Here is a 15491-nt window from a genome sequence, read left to right as displayed (position 1 = left end):
AATGTGTCGTTTTTAGGCTTTGAGTAAAATTTGGATATCCTAACCCCTATGTGCATTAATTACTTTTATACATTGATCATATGCATGACCAATATTAAAAAAAAATAATCATCCTAGATTTGGATCGTCCAAAAAAAAGGGATACATATACATTTAGAAAAAAAATGCTTGTAGCCTTTATATTTTTTTGAACTTTTTTTTAAATCCTTAAAATTTCATATCATTTAATTTAGTCATTGTATGTTAAAAAAATCTTATTTTTAGTCCATTTTCACATAATTCTCACAGATGGCATTAATTTTTGTCTAACATGGCAAAAAAAGTAATTTTTTAAATTCTTTTTAAATTGATTAAAGTGTGAAAAATTATTTTATTTTTTAAAAATAAATTATTGATGTCTCCCCAAATGCATGGGACTGTAACTTTGAAGGAATTTATTTTTGTCTTTGTTTTTGTTATTATTCTTCAATTCATTATTTTAGATTTGTTCTTATGTCTTTTCTGACTTTGTTTGCTTCTTGAACTAACTTCCATAAATTTGTATGGTGAATGAATAATGTAATCTATTTGATATATAGGAAATGGTTTAACATCATCTAAAAATAAGTTTTTTTTTTAAATATATGAATTAAATTATATAATAGGAAACTATAGAGAATAAAATAAGATTTCATAAAAGTATATGAACTAAAAATATATTTCTTTTTTTATATTTTGTGAGGATAAAAAACTCACTAGAAATGTTGTAGAATTCATGAGAATAAAATGATTAACTTGAGAATAAAAAAGGTAAATAGATGTTGATAATACACCTCATTCAATTCCACCATCAATAATTATGGCCTTGACCATTGTTACACAGCACTGAAAAAAGTTAAATAAAGGAAGGCAATTCAATTCGGATCAATCATAATAAATCACATTCATACCTCGGCTATAATTTACGTGATCTTTCAGAGGGAGAGAGAAAAAAATGCAGAAGCATGGTTTTGCATCAAAGCGTAACGTGTTGCCGTATCAAACGCCGAGGCTAAGGGACCACTACGTTCTGGGGAAGAAGCTGGGACAGGGGCAATTCGGTACGACGTACCTGTGCACCCACAAGGTTACAGGGAAGCTCTACGCGTGCAAATCGATCCCGAAAAGGAAGCTTCTATGCCAGGAGGATTACGATGACGTGTGGAGGGAGATTCAGATCATGCACCATTTGTCGGAGCATCCCAACGTTGTCCAGATACAAGGCACGTACGAGGATTCCGTGTTCGTGCACCTTGTCATGGAGCTCTGTGCAGGGGGAGAGCTTTTCGACAGGATCATTCAGAAGGGTCATTACAGCGAGAAAGAGGCCGCCAAGTTGATAAAGACCATTGTTGGGGTGGTGGAGGCTTGCCACTCTCTTGGGGTCATGCATAGGGATCTCAAGCCTGAGAATTTCTTGTTTGATACCCCTGGTGAAGATGCACAGATGAAGGCCACCGATTTTGGCCTCTCTGTCTTCCACAAGCCAGGTTCTTTTCGTCTTTTTCTCTGTTAAAATTTTTCTATACACAAAACTTGTATGATGTGACTTTGCTATTGTTGTACTCTAACCAGGAATGGAATTTTACGCGTGTAAATGTTTTAAATTATGGTCGTGATTGCGGTTGCAGTTTCATCATTGTATACACAAAACTTATATGATATGTCCCTCCTCACGTGACTTTGGTGGTAGTGTTCTCTAATTAGAAATGGAGTTTTACGTGTGTAAAGGTTTTAAATTGTGTTTGTGGTTGTGCTTGCAGTTTCATCACGATTCATGATCCTAGATGTTACGAAAAATTGTGGATAAATGTGATCATTGTCGCAGTGACTCCAAAAACCTTGGCATTTCGGCCAAAATTGTGGTTGCAGACCATTTTTTAAAATCTTCTGACTTTTATTATTACACTGATTATCTGGGGAAACTCCAATTCCAACATGAAAAACACATCTAACAAAGTGCATATATATAAGTTTTGTCTATTTTGTAATGCACATACAGGTCTTAGGTGATTTTACCAATGCTTGTTATATATAGTCTGCTCTACAATTTTTATTTTTTTATGAATTATTAGCATGTTGGTGCATATTTTTACCACCAAATAAAATGAAAAATTGACACACAAAGGGCAAGGTTATTTCCATTATATATTCCTTCTTTGACAGAAGAACTCACAATAAAGAATCTTAAATTCCATGATTCCCATTTGGATAGAGAAAATTAAATATAGTTTGGATCAAGGTGCTCAAATTGAATGTTTGAACTTTGAATTGAAGAATAATACTCTGTGCCAGATGCAATTTTATTTTATTTTCCTGATGTTGAACAATTTTTTTTCCTTGGCTATTTAACAGTATGTATTTAGAGTGTGTGTGTGTGTGTGTATGACTTACCATTGCCTTTTCTTGTTTCTTCTCAGGACAAGCCTTTCATGATGTAGTGGGAAGTCCCTACTATGTTGCCCCTGAGGTGTTGTGCAAGCAATATGGACCAGAAGTGGATGTATGGAGTGCTGGTGTTATCCTATACATCTTACTGAGCGGGGTTCCACCTTTCTGGGCTGGTAATGATTCTAATATGTATTGTATATTTCTTGGAGTTGGACTAACAGTTGTGAAGCTTTTTTCCTCTGTATATCAGTTACTCATCTAGTTATCTTCTTTGTGCTTGAGTTGCATTCACTTTTCCTATTACCTTCAGAAACCGAAGCAGGAATTTTCAGACAGATTTTAAATGGAGATCTTGATTTCGTTTCTGAACCGTGGCCAAGTATCTCAGAAAATGCTAAAGAATTGGTAAAAAAGATGTTGGATAGGGACCCTAAGAAAAGAATTTCTGCTCATGAAGTTTTATGTGAGTTCCTTTAGTACTAGTTTTAATTGGATTTTTATTATGTGCTACTGGTATACTATATGCCAGATCATTATAGTGTCACAGCTTTATAGCAGATATAATAACGACTATGGAGTCTTGTATAATCAGGTAACCCTTGGATTGTTGATGATATTGCGCCCGACAAACCTCTGGACTCTGCTGTTTTGACACGCCTAAAGCTTTTCTCAGCAATGAATAAGCTTAAGAAGATGGCATTACGGGTATGTTTAGTTATCATTATATGCCTTACCCTTTTCTGTTTGATTTAAGCAAAGATACAATTAATTTTGTCTTAAGATTAATGTCGACTTGGTGAATGAGATAAGCCCATACTTACACATGACTTAAAATGTGCATGTGCATTTTTTTTTTGGGGGGGGGGGGGAGATTCTTGAAAAAAATGTTTTAGATTCCTAGTTGAAGAGTAGTTTTATTTTTAGTAAAAAATCAGTATATAAGTATGAAACAGCTGACTGCATATATGCAAATGTTTGCAAAAGTAAGTTGTACCAGAATTTGCAAGACCACCAAGATATACGACTGACTGGAATAAAATTTTCAGGTGTCGGGCTTCTTAATTATTACCACATGATTTGTTCTGAATTCCTATGAGCCAATACTATGCATATAGGATTATAGATCTTAGAATGCTTTTGTGATATCATAAATCTAAGGATTGTGAGGTCAAGAGATATGATGAAAGTATATTACAGAAGAAAATGTGGGTATCAATACAGATGTCATGTCAGCTAGTTATTTATTTGAAATTATATATACAGGTATGTCAATTTCTACGAATCCATTTCTCTCATATTAGAGGTTAGAGCTTTCTGTATTTGATGGAATTTTTATCCTTTGTAAGATTTCTGTTTGTTTCAGTTAATGATGATTAAATATATTATATAGTCTCTTTGTTTCAGAATATCAATTTTATAAAGTTTGTATACTCAATCCGTTTTTTATATATAGTCTGGTGTTCATCTAAATCACACACTGATACATTAAAAAAATATTTTCAGGTCATAGCAGAAAGACTTTCAGAGGAAGAAATAGGTGGATTGAAAGAGTTGTTTAAAATGATTGACACAGATAATAGTGGGACAATAACTTTTGAGGAACTCAAGGCGGGTTTGAAAAGTGTGGGCTCTAATCTCATGGAATCTGAAATTAAATCCCTTATGGAAGCGGTGGGTAGATTATCATTATCATTATCCTAGAATGTAATACAAAGGTGTTAAATGTTATTTCAAATAAGTTCAAATAATTTGTGCTTCTTTCGTGTATGCTGAGTTGGGTGATCATTAATTGCCTTCCCTTATGAACTTTGGCAGGCTGATATAGACAACAATGGATCAATAGACTATGGTGAATTTCTTGCTGCTACACTGCACTTGAATAAGATGGAAAGAGAGGAGAATTTGGTTGCTGCTTTTGCCTATTTTGATAAAGATGGTAGTGGCTACATCACCATTGACGAGCTTCAACAGGCTTGTAAGGACTTCAGCCTAGGTGATGTACATCTGGATGAGATGATCAAAGAGATTGATCAAGATAATGTAAGTTCCTCTAATTGTGTTTGCGTAATCTCCAGTACGTGTTGATGGTGTGATTGCTATCACTGTTTAGTTTCACTAACAACTTGTTGATTTCATGGTTAGTTTTCCCAATAAAATTGATGATATTACACGAACTCATTATCGCTTAAATTAAGGAACGTGGAGTATGTTTTTGCTTTCTTGATTCTTTTAGAAGTCAGCCATCATCATTACAGATCTGGGATGCTTTAACATGCATGAAAAAGGGATAAAAGTCTATCATCATGTGTTGGGCTGTGAATTGTGATTTGGGGTTCTATGGAAGTAATTGTTGAATTGTTTTGGATGTTACAATGAAATAAAATCTTACTTATCCCTCATGCACAATTCTCTACGGCTGAAGTTAACAAAGTAAAGAGAAAGGTGATCTAAGTCCCATTTCCAATGAAATGTTGCCTTCTTATACTAGCTATCTGCACAATTTATTCGATATTCCTAAGTTTTTATTTTCTTGATATTTGTTGTTTTTTCTGCTTTCTCATGCAAGCATTGGGGACCATGGAACTAGTTGATTCTACATGAAGTTAGAAGTAGTCCTCTAATTATAACGTCAATGTAAATTTCGTTATTAATTCAGTAGCTGATAAAATTTGGGATGCTTGAAGTAGAAAAGGATTATCTGCCTAAAGAAATCCCGTGCTGCATCAGAATTGTTTTGGCTGTGGCCTGTGGGTGATAATAATCATACATGATAAATATTCCTTATTCATAGCAACAAAATAGTAATTTACGAATAGTATTTTATCTGCCCATGAAAGCAAAGAGATACGACAATCTGAAGTCAAATCTTTGTTTCATTTGTAACTCTCCATGCCAATGCCCAATGGGCTTGGCTTGAATTGTCTGTTGTTGGGTCATATGGAAACTGCATGAGGATTTCAAGTTCAGAGAAACTTTTGCTATGTTTTTTCAACTTTTCTACCATTTACATATCTATTTTAACATTTTTCAATATTGAAAGTGATCTTATTAAATATTTAAAAAATACTCAGGCTTTTATAACAACTTTTTGTATATCATCAGCACACAATGCTTTTTATTTTAGCTCTAAGGATCATCCTGTAGAGTTAGCCTTTCTTCTTCTGTACTTCTCTAAGGGGCAAAACTTAATGCTAATAATAATGTTCTGATAGCAATCCTTTCTTGAAAAATTTTAAATACTTATATTGCCCCACAATAAGGCTTTTCTTTCTGTGATATATGATTGAAATTATATTGGATACCTTTCTCACTCAGGTACTTGAGGCTTTTGGTCCTAATCATGTATCCTTCTTTTCAGGATGGGAGGATTGATTATTCGGAGTTTGCAGCAATGATGAAAAAAGGTGATCCAAATATGGGTAGAAGCAGAACCATGAAAGGCAATTTGAACTTCAATATTGCAGATGCATTTGGAATGAAAGACAAAGACTCTTCTTGATATGCTACCTGAATTTTTGTGTACAGTTAGGAGGCATGATTGTAGAAGAAAAATCATAGTCAAAATTTCTTAGCCGCGTGGTTATAATCTGTTTTTGTATTGGAACTTTGTTTAATTTCTTAAGCAATGGTTTAATCCCTTAACTTGTTTAGAAACCTTCAGTGAAGTTGAATATATTCAGCATATATATGATATAAATTGGCTTGAATGGGTTAATTCACCAAAGAGAAAGGAAATGTGATGCTATCACCTTGTGGTCACTAGACCACTAGTCTCGTTATGTTGGCAGGTTCATAATTTTTTTTCTCTTCCAGTTTTTGGGTCAAACGTGGGCAATAGCTTCCTGCACCTTTAATGTTGCTTCTTGGACCTTTTTAAGCTTTTCAAACATCTATTTAGAATGTAAAATTACATTCTGGAAAGGCTATTTCAGAATGTATTTTTACATTGGGAAATAGGTTCAGGAAACAATTAGGGAGTACAGGAAGTAATTGTCTCAAATGTGAATTATATAGCCCAAAGCAGCGCCCGAAGGCCTGCCAAAAACAAAATGAATTAGGCTAGGCAGTTGACCAGAAGAAAGAAAATGATAACAACTATGGGATTATTGTATCATGCATTCTCATTATTACATCTTGCACCTCTTATTACATTTTGGAAAGTCCATTCTAATATATAAATTTGTATTTCAAAATGAGTTTTTTGGAATGTAATAGGAGGTGTCCGATGTAATAGTTTGACTGCAGGATATAGATGCCCAACTATGGTTTAAGTGATGCGACTGAACCTCTAAAAAAAATGTGATGCAACAGAAAATATCAAATAAAAAGGGGTTGACAGTTTGTAACAATGATAATTTATAGATTAAATTGTAATTTTGATTCTCTTCTAATTTTAAATAAGTGATTTTGATTATTTTATTTATAACTTAAACATTTAGTCCTCTTGTTTAAAAAAAAAAAGTAATTTTGATTCTTACGTCTTAATTTTAATCTTAATTTTAATGTGACATATGATATGAAATTACATGACGTTAATGGAAAAAAGATTAAATAAAATAAAAAATGAAAAATGTCTTAATAGAAATTGAATATTAATATATTTATTTTATTTAGTTAATTATATTAACATTATTTTTTATGTATCATTAGTCAAGAGTTATTATTTTTTAAAAAAATTATCAAAATTTATAATTAAAATATACTTAATATATAAACCTTTTTAAGTTTATTTATATGTTTTTATTTTGAATATTTTATATACTTTTATTTTTATTTTACCAATTTATAATTAAATTCCATAAATTAATATGAAAATTATTTACGTAGTTTTTTTAAAAATTGATTTTAATATGCAAATTAATTTTACTCTAATTATTAAGGTAAAATTAAAAAAGATTTATATACTAGAAATAAGGAATAAAAATCACAGATTTAATAGTACAGGAGATTAAAATTGCAACTTAATCTAATTTATATCACTAGCAACAACAAACAATGGACTAGGAATAAATCATTTGAGTGTATGTCTATCTACGTTTCTTTTCCGGACATGAAAGATTATTTATTATGTATACCCGTTCTAGATGCAATTAAAATTGGTCGGAATAGGGTTACGTAGTATTCTATAAAGAATAATGTTAGTCGTTCATTAATTTTATATAATAAATTTATAATTTAAGGGAGATACAAAGAGAAAAAGAAAGAAAAATATTAAATCAAATGATTAATATAATGAAGAAAAATTTGTTATAAGTATATCATTATTTTCTTAAAAATGACAAATTCTAGTAATTATTTTTTTAAATCTAAAATTAATTAAACTAACTGCTAGAATGTTTTTTTTTCATTTTTCACGAATCCAAAAATTATTTAAAAATAAATTAGTAATTAACATGGATATATACTTTAGTTAATGGGGTTGAGATATAAATAGGATTATTATATTTAGTGTTTATTGAATATTCAATATATTATTAAATCATGAGAAAATTGTGCGGATGAAACTGCTATTCAAAGAAGTTACAGGTTCGTTAATTTTCTACCAGATTGAGCCCTGACAATTGTTGCACGGAACTGAAAATGTGGCATCGTGATCGTGATCATGGTGGCAATTGAATACTATTGAGTATGGATCAATAATGTACACTAGCTTAGAGATTCTTGCTGTTGGAGGAAACAGAAAAAAAAGAATGTCTTCAAAGTGCAAAAATGTGATGCCGCACGAGACTCCGAACGTGAAGGAGCACTACGTGATTGGGAACAAGGTACTAGGAAAAGGGCACGTGGCGACAACATACGTGTGCACTCACAAGGAGACAAAGAAGAGGTATGCATGCAAAACGATCCCAAAGGCGAAGCTGTTGAAGCAAGAGGACTACGACGAAGTGTGGAGGGAGATTCAGGTGATGCACCATTTGTCGGAGCACCCCAACGTGGCCAGGGTGCAGGGAAGCTACGAGGACAAATTCGCCGTGCACCTTGTCATGGAGATGTGCCGTGGCGGCGAGCTTTTCTATAGGATCACTCAGAAGGGTCATTACAGCGAGAAAGAGGCTGCCAAGTTGATGAAGACCATTGTTGGAGTGGTCGAGGCTTGTCACTCTCTTGGGGTCATCCATAGGGATCTCAAGCCTGAGAATTTCTTGTTTGATAGCCATTCCGAAACTGCCACCATCAAGGTCATCGATTTCGGATTCTCTGTCTTCTACAAGCCAGGTTTCCTTTCATCTTTTCATTTCAGTAATGCATCATGTACATACAATGTCTTTTTGGGTTACCAATATGCATATATATAAGCTCTCCCATAGTCAATTACTCCAGTTTTTAGTTTTTTTTTTATCAACTAATGTTAGTTTTTGATAGAAATAATGATGGGAAAATTTGAACTCAATTTTTCCTCCTATTTATCCCTTCACCATTAAAGTGTGTTTGCAACACATTTTAATTTTTAATTTTTTTTTAGTAGTTGAAAAACTTATTTTATTGTTTGGTAAACGAATTTTAATTTTAATAACTTATATCATTGTATTTTTTAAAATATTAGTTTCTAATTTTTTTATATATATTTTTTTTTACCCTTCAACATTTATTATATTTTCTTATTAATCTTTTTAATTTAAGGTAAAATTTTATGTCCATTTATTTAATTTTATATTTTTTAACTACTTCACATAATTTTACTAAACACATGTGATTCTAAGATAATTTTTAAGCTTTTAATTAACTTTGTCTAACATAACTTTAAGTTTTTCCTTTCCAACCACTAGACTAATGTTATATCTTCACACCATTTTTTAGCTGGTTGATTTGTCTTGCAATGTTTTCACTTAGAGTCTAAAACTCTAGATTTTTGTCTCTAAGTAACAAGTACTTCACATCAAAATGCTTTGTGCGTACGAGAAAAAACTCTTATCATTATGAAAGAAATGTACAGCAACTATATATTGTTTAATATATATATTACAATTGACCGGATATATATACTTTCAACAATGCAAAATCCAAAAAATCAAGTTCTTCGTCCACATAGCTTGTCAAGTAAGTCTCATAGAAGTAGTTATTAGTGTTTGCTTGACATTCTTACAATAGATAACTCCTTCTGTCATCATAAAAGTACAGTTGAAAGTAAATTTTTGGTCGTCAAAGAAACCTGCAAAGTTAGAATCAAAATAACTAATGACCTAAAGTTGATGTTACAAAAAATATTGGCTTGGCCATTTAACTATATCTATTTTGTATTTAGTATGAGTGTATTTTTTTTAATGGGAAAATGTTAGTTGTTAGTATTGTTAATTTTGTGTCTATGACTTACGGTGGCCTTTAATGTGTTTCTTCTCAGGACAAACGTTTAGTGATATAGTAGGAACTTGCTACTACATGGCTCCTGAGGTTTTACGCAAGCAAACTGGACCAGAAGTGGACGTATGGAGTGCTGGTGTTATCCTATACATCTTACTGAGAGGGCACCCACCTTTCTGGGCAAGTAATGATCCTAATGTGTACTGTAATTCTCTTGGACTAACAGCTTTCAAGTTTTTTCTCTAAATATACTTGTTATCTTCTTTGTGTCTGAGTTTCATTCACTTTTTCTATTATCTTCAGAATCCGAATCAGCAATTTTCCAAGAGATTTTACATGGAGAGATTGATTTTGTTTCTGATCCGTGGCCAAGTATATCAGAAAGTGCTAAGGATTTGATAAAAAAAATGTTGGATAAGGACCCTGAGAAAAGAATCTCTGCTCATGAAGTCTTATGTGAGTTTCTTGAGTACTAGTTGTAACTGAATTTTCATGTGCTATTAATTGGTGTATCTCAGCTCATTATGGTTTCATAGCTTTGTAGAAGATCTAACGCCTGCAGAATCTTATATAAAATCAGGTCACCCTTGGATTGTTGATGATAGTGTTGCCCCTGACAAACCTCTGGACCCTGCTGTTTTGACACGCCTAAAGCATTTCTCAACAATGAATAAACTTCAGAAGATGGCATTACGTGTATGTTTAGTTATCATTGTATGCCTTACTGTTTTTTTTGTTTGATTTCAATGATGATATTGATTTTGTCTTAAGATTTATATTAATAACTTGTTGAATGAGACGATCTCATAACTTTATATGGCATAAAAGTTGCATGTGCCCTATTTTGGAAGGGGAATCAAATCTGGATGTCATGTCAGTTAGTTATTTATTTGAAATTATATTTACAGAATTGCCGGTTTCTATGAATACATTTCTCTTGTGTTCGAAATTGAGAATTTAAAACTCTAATAAATTTTAAATTTTAAATACTTCAATTGTTCAAAATTTTATGTTTGGATAAAAAAATTAAATTTGTGAGAGTAAAAGAAGATGAGTTATAAATTCGAGAACGAGATTTCAAATATTTTTTGGTGGAAGAGAAAATAAAAATTATAAAAGAAATACGAAAAAATATTTTAGAAGGTTCTTCTATCAAGAAATTTTTTTTCAATTTCTCGTTTTTTAAAAGAAAATTAAAATTTCACATTTTTAATTGTTTAAAATTTTGTTTTCAAAATCTAAAAATTTAAATTGTTCATAAAAAACATCCAAATAATGAATTTTAGATTAAAGAAATTTAAATTATCTGTAGTATTAGATATTTATGCTTTTGCTGGATATTTTATTTTAATCCTTTGTAAGATTTTTGTTTGTTAATCATGATTAAATCAGATGTATGGTCTCTTCGTTTCAACATACCCATTCATATCGATTTTTGTATAATTTTATGCTTAATCGATTTTTTTATATAGCCTTGTCTACATCTAAGCAAGGCGCCTACATTTACTCATTAAAAAAATTCTTCAGATCATAGCAGAAAGACTTTCAGAGGAAGAAATAGGCGGATTAAAAGAGTTATTTAAAATGATTGATGAAGACAATAGTGGGACAATCACTTTTGAGGAACTCAAGGATAGTTTGAAAAGTGTGGGCTGTGATCTCATGGAATCTGAAATTAAATCCCTTATGGAAGCGGTAGGTAGATTATCATTATCATTGATTGTAATACAAACGAAGGTGTTTAATGTTATTTCAAATACTAACTTCATACTACCTCTGGTCCTTTTTATAAGTAGCAAGCTACAATGTAAATACACTATAACTTGCTTCTTATAAAAAGGATTGGTGATAGTACCATTTTTGCTTTTTGTTGTATATGTTGAATTAGGTGATCATTAATTGCCCTCCCTTGTGCACTTTGGCAGGCTGATATAGACAACAATGGAACAATAGACTATGGTGAATTTCTCGCTGCTACACTGCACTTGAATAAGATGGAACGAGAAGAGAATTTGGTTGCTGCTTTTGCCTATTTTGATAAAGATGGTAGTGGCTACATCACCATTGAAGAGATTCAACAGGCTTGTAAAGACTTTGGCCTTGGTAATATGCACCTGGATGAGATAATCAATGAGATTGATCAAGACAACGTAAGTTCCTGTAAATGTGTTAGCGAAATCACTTGTAGATGCTGATGTGATTGTTGTCACCCTGCTTTGTTTAACTAGCAACTTCATTGTTGATTCCATTTTTAGTTTAACAATAAAGTTTATGACATCATTTGAACTTATTATCTCCAAAATTAGTTAAAGTGAAATATGTTTTTACTTTCTTGATTCTTTTAAAAGTCATCCATCAGGATTAAAGACTGTAAAACAGATGCAGACACAATTAACACTTTTATATGATATTTGAATGAAATTATCTAGGAATCCTTTCTCTCTAAAGGTACTTGAGGCATTTTTTTTTGCTTTTGTTATGGGGCTTTTTGGTTCTAATTTCTGTATTATTTTCAGGATGGGAGAATTAATTATTCAGAGTTTGCAGCAATGATGAGAAAGGGTGGTCCAGATGTTGGTAGGAGCAGAAAAGGCAATTATACAGCTTCAATATTGGATGTGCTTGTGGAGTGAAAGACTCATCTTTAATTTATATGCTAACTAGCACAACACTGTGTGTTCGCATGAGTTACTCGACTGATTTCCCGCAAGTTGTAATACGGCTTATTTGAATAAATTATAGAGATATTATTTATGTTGTTAGTATATTCTTTAGAAAAGATTAAATTATAAAGTAAAAAAAATGAAATTGTTAACATATTAAGTGTACATTCATGATAGATATATCGAACAACAGTTACATAATTCTGATTTGAAACATGGTAATATTACATGATAAATTAATCTAATAAAAATATGTGAACAAATTAAAATATTTTTCTTAAATTAAAAAACAAAATTAAAATGAATAAAATAAAATAAAATAAAAGACAAAGTATATTTTAAGCTTATCATGTAATTATTTTAAACAAAAAATATATAAGCAATAGTTGTGAATAGACACGATAGCAAAATGGACAGGATGGGTATGTTGTTTCTCGACCTAATCCCTACCTTCCAACATTATTCTCGATTTTTTAGAGCGACGAAATTTTGTACTTATTCCTAGATATATGTGCTTTGTCTCCATTCCCATACTTTATGATAATATATTTGTTACTATACTTTTTTTTTAGGGGAATCAAATTCTATACATTAAAAAACGTAAAGTTAGACTTCAGTAAAGTATTAAAAAATGTTGGACTTTATAGCCACTTTTGTCCATTAACACTAAGCAATAAAATGATCAAATTGAAAAAATTAGAAAAAATTTCACGGTTGTTTTGTCAGGCATATACCGCGTCAAAATTAAATATTCTCCCCAAATTCCTGGACAATTAAAAAAAGAAATTTAAAATATCACAACTAAAAGATTTAACTGAAATTATATAAAATTAAAGATCATGCCTACTTGCGTGGTATTCTCATTGAAAGGGTCCCTAATTGAGCAATAGCAAGAGACAAAAGATTTTTTTATTTATTAAAATGCAAAATGAATGTATTTATTAAAGACAAACTCAGTTTTAGCACAAGTGCAAAAAACCAAGCCAGAGTACAGATGCGAGAGTACAAAAATCTGAGTAAACAATAGAAAACAACTTGTACATAAAGAAATATTATCGTGAAATGCAGACCTCTTGTAGCTTCCTGCTTCAGCATATTACTAACTTCAAATCAACCAACGATCCAAAAATTTCCATCGGACCAGGAAAACATATCTAGTCAAGCCAGTATCCAAAACAAAACGCAAACAGAATCAATATTCCTTTTATTCTATGTTTTACTTGTGACCGTTTTTTGTTTATAATGCTTGTGACTGTTAAAATATAAGTCATCCTCAAATAAATTAAGCTCATAACAGCTCCAAACCTATGTGCCCACCATTTGTTCCAACATATTCCCTTGCTGCTTGTAGATATATAAAATTGCTGCTTAGCTTTGTCTTCTATAATTTGTCTTCAACATATTCATAATGCAACCAAGTATTAAATGTGTCAAAGACTTTCAAATCCTTCACTAATATTTCTACAGCCCCTGGACCGATCATGCCTACTAAAATATCAAATAAAATCAATAGAAGCAACAAATGATTGAACTCAATAGACAATTTGAAAGAAACAATCATAATGAATGACTCCAATGAGTTAATTAATTCTTCTTTGTTAGTTGCCATTACCATTTCTGGTGCTATAAATCAAGATATTGCATAAATACTCTATTCCGGAGCAGTCACATAATCAAATAGAACACAAATAAATGCCACGAAAGATGGTTAAACACGACTATATGCATAATATCAGTGAAGAAATCAAACAAGACTGCAAATTTGCAGTTAACATGAATTGTGATAAATACAACCCATTAACTGCCAAAAAAAAGTACTAACAATCAACAAATATCAATTTAAATTTATGCTACCACATACCTACTAACACCTCCTCCCAATTTGAGTAAAGTGTGCTTTCAGGTACTATGAATTGGACCTAATACACCTTGCTACCAGTGGTCACCCCTGAAACAGTGTAGAAGAAGAGAGAAAAGAAGAATGAGGGGAAAGAAGGTCACCAACATGAGACTTTTTATGAAAATCTTCTCTTCTCTCACGGTTTGACAAGAGTCATCACTGCTATGGGAGCAATATTCAGAAAAAGCAAAAGAATAAATGTTTGTTTGTGATTTTCCTAACGAAAAGTATTTTTTTTCTGAAATCATTTGATTTTCTCAAATGAGCAATATCAAAATGGGAAAGCGGGTGTTAACATGGATTGATTATTGTAAAAACTCAGCAAATATACATCCAATTAGTTTCGCTCAATTAATTTCATACCAACAAAAATCTAGCAACATAGCTATGATGTAGACCTCACCCAATATTTTTAACCCAATCGCAATCAACATCAACAAAGGAAGAGGTAAAAAAATGAGTAAAGGTAAAAAAAAAAAAACTTAGCCAAAGCACAGGCTTCAAATTCCTGAAATGAGAAATTTAGAGTACTTACCTCGTCAGTTATGGTGGGTAGCGACGAAAGCCCTCCAACGACGTCCAAAGTTGCGGGTTTTGATTCGTAAGAGTAAGGAAAACCAAAAAAGGGGTAGAGAAGAGATGAAGAGAGGGGGAGAAGGTGAGAAATGGAAAGGAGAAAAGGAAGTGAGAAATCTGAGGGAAAGGGAGGGAGAGGGTTTCGTGTGAGAGAGAAAAGAAAAACACTGTAGATTTGACAATAGAAGAAAAATCATGGGCAATTTTTCATACGATAGTTATAGTCTGTTTTAGATTGGAATTTGGAACTTATGGGTCAAACAGAAATTATAATCCGAAGCCCGTAGGCCTACCCAACTGATCATCGGGTTAAAAAATAAAAGAATTAGTCTAGGCCATATAACAAAAATATTAAGAGAAATTGCTTGTATAACTAGATAATTTTTAGGTGTTAAGACTAGAATGTAGATATTTTGCAAGTATAGAGACAAAAATTGTAATAATAATGTAAGTATAGAAACTAAAACTTAAAAAATAATATATGTAAGTATAGAGAACAAAATGTAAAAATAATGAATAATTTAATATTTTTAATGATGAAAGAGAAATAAAGCTTATAAATTCTTTCATATTTTCCTCACCATGATTAGCCTCGAATAAGATTGTCTTTAATGAAAAAGACATGTGATCTAAAAAGTAAATGT

General features: G+C 31.7%; 2 protein-coding genes and 1 long non-coding RNA gene across 3 annotated transcripts; 2 read left to right on the top strand and 1 right to left on the bottom strand.

Moving 5' to 3' along the window:
• The first annotated feature begins 863 nt into the window (after nt 1-863).
• Nucleotides 864-6116, top strand: LOC114369999 (calcium-dependent protein kinase 4-like). Its single transcript, XM_028327283.1, has 7 exons — nt 864-1508; nt 2439-2582; nt 2720-2872; nt 3002-3114; nt 3913-4080; nt 4225-4449; nt 5768-6116. The coding sequence occupies exons 1-7, from the start codon at nt 974-976 to the stop codon at nt 5906-5908; spliced, it is 1479 nt and encodes a 492-aa protein (XP_028183084.1). The 5' UTR covers nt 864-973; the 3' UTR covers nt 5909-6116.
• A 1983-nt stretch (nt 6117-8099) lies between these two features.
• On the top strand, nt 8100-12390 carry LOC114372188 (calcium-dependent protein kinase 11-like). Its single transcript, XM_028329639.1, has 7 exons — nt 8100-8625; nt 9749-9892; nt 10012-10164; nt 10289-10404; nt 11236-11403; nt 11634-11858; nt 12225-12390. Exons 1-7 carry the CDS (start codon nt 8100-8102, stop codon nt 12339-12341), a joined length of 1449 nt encoding a protein of 482 aa, XP_028185440.1. The 3' UTR covers nt 12342-12390.
• An 866-nt stretch (nt 12391-13256) lies between these two features.
• LOC114372190 lies at nt 13257-15080 on the bottom strand. Its single transcript, XR_003658168.1, has 3 exons — nt 14807-15080; nt 14233-14319; nt 13257-13859 (listed from the first exon to the last, which is right to left on the bottom strand). It is a non-coding gene; the product is annotated as an uncharacterized LOC114372190 (long non-coding RNA).
• Between the last annotated feature and the right edge of the window lie 411 nt (nt 15081-15491).

This window comes from Glycine soja, chromosome 10 (assembly GCF_004193775.1).
Source record: "Glycine soja cultivar W05 chromosome 10, ASM419377v2, whole genome shotgun sequence".
NCBI classification, from domain to species: domain Eukaryota; kingdom Viridiplantae; phylum Streptophyta; class Magnoliopsida; order Fabales; family Fabaceae; genus Glycine; species Glycine soja.
The sequence above is the reverse complement of the archived record's forward strand: the minus strand, read 5'-3'. Positions and strand labels throughout refer to the sequence as shown.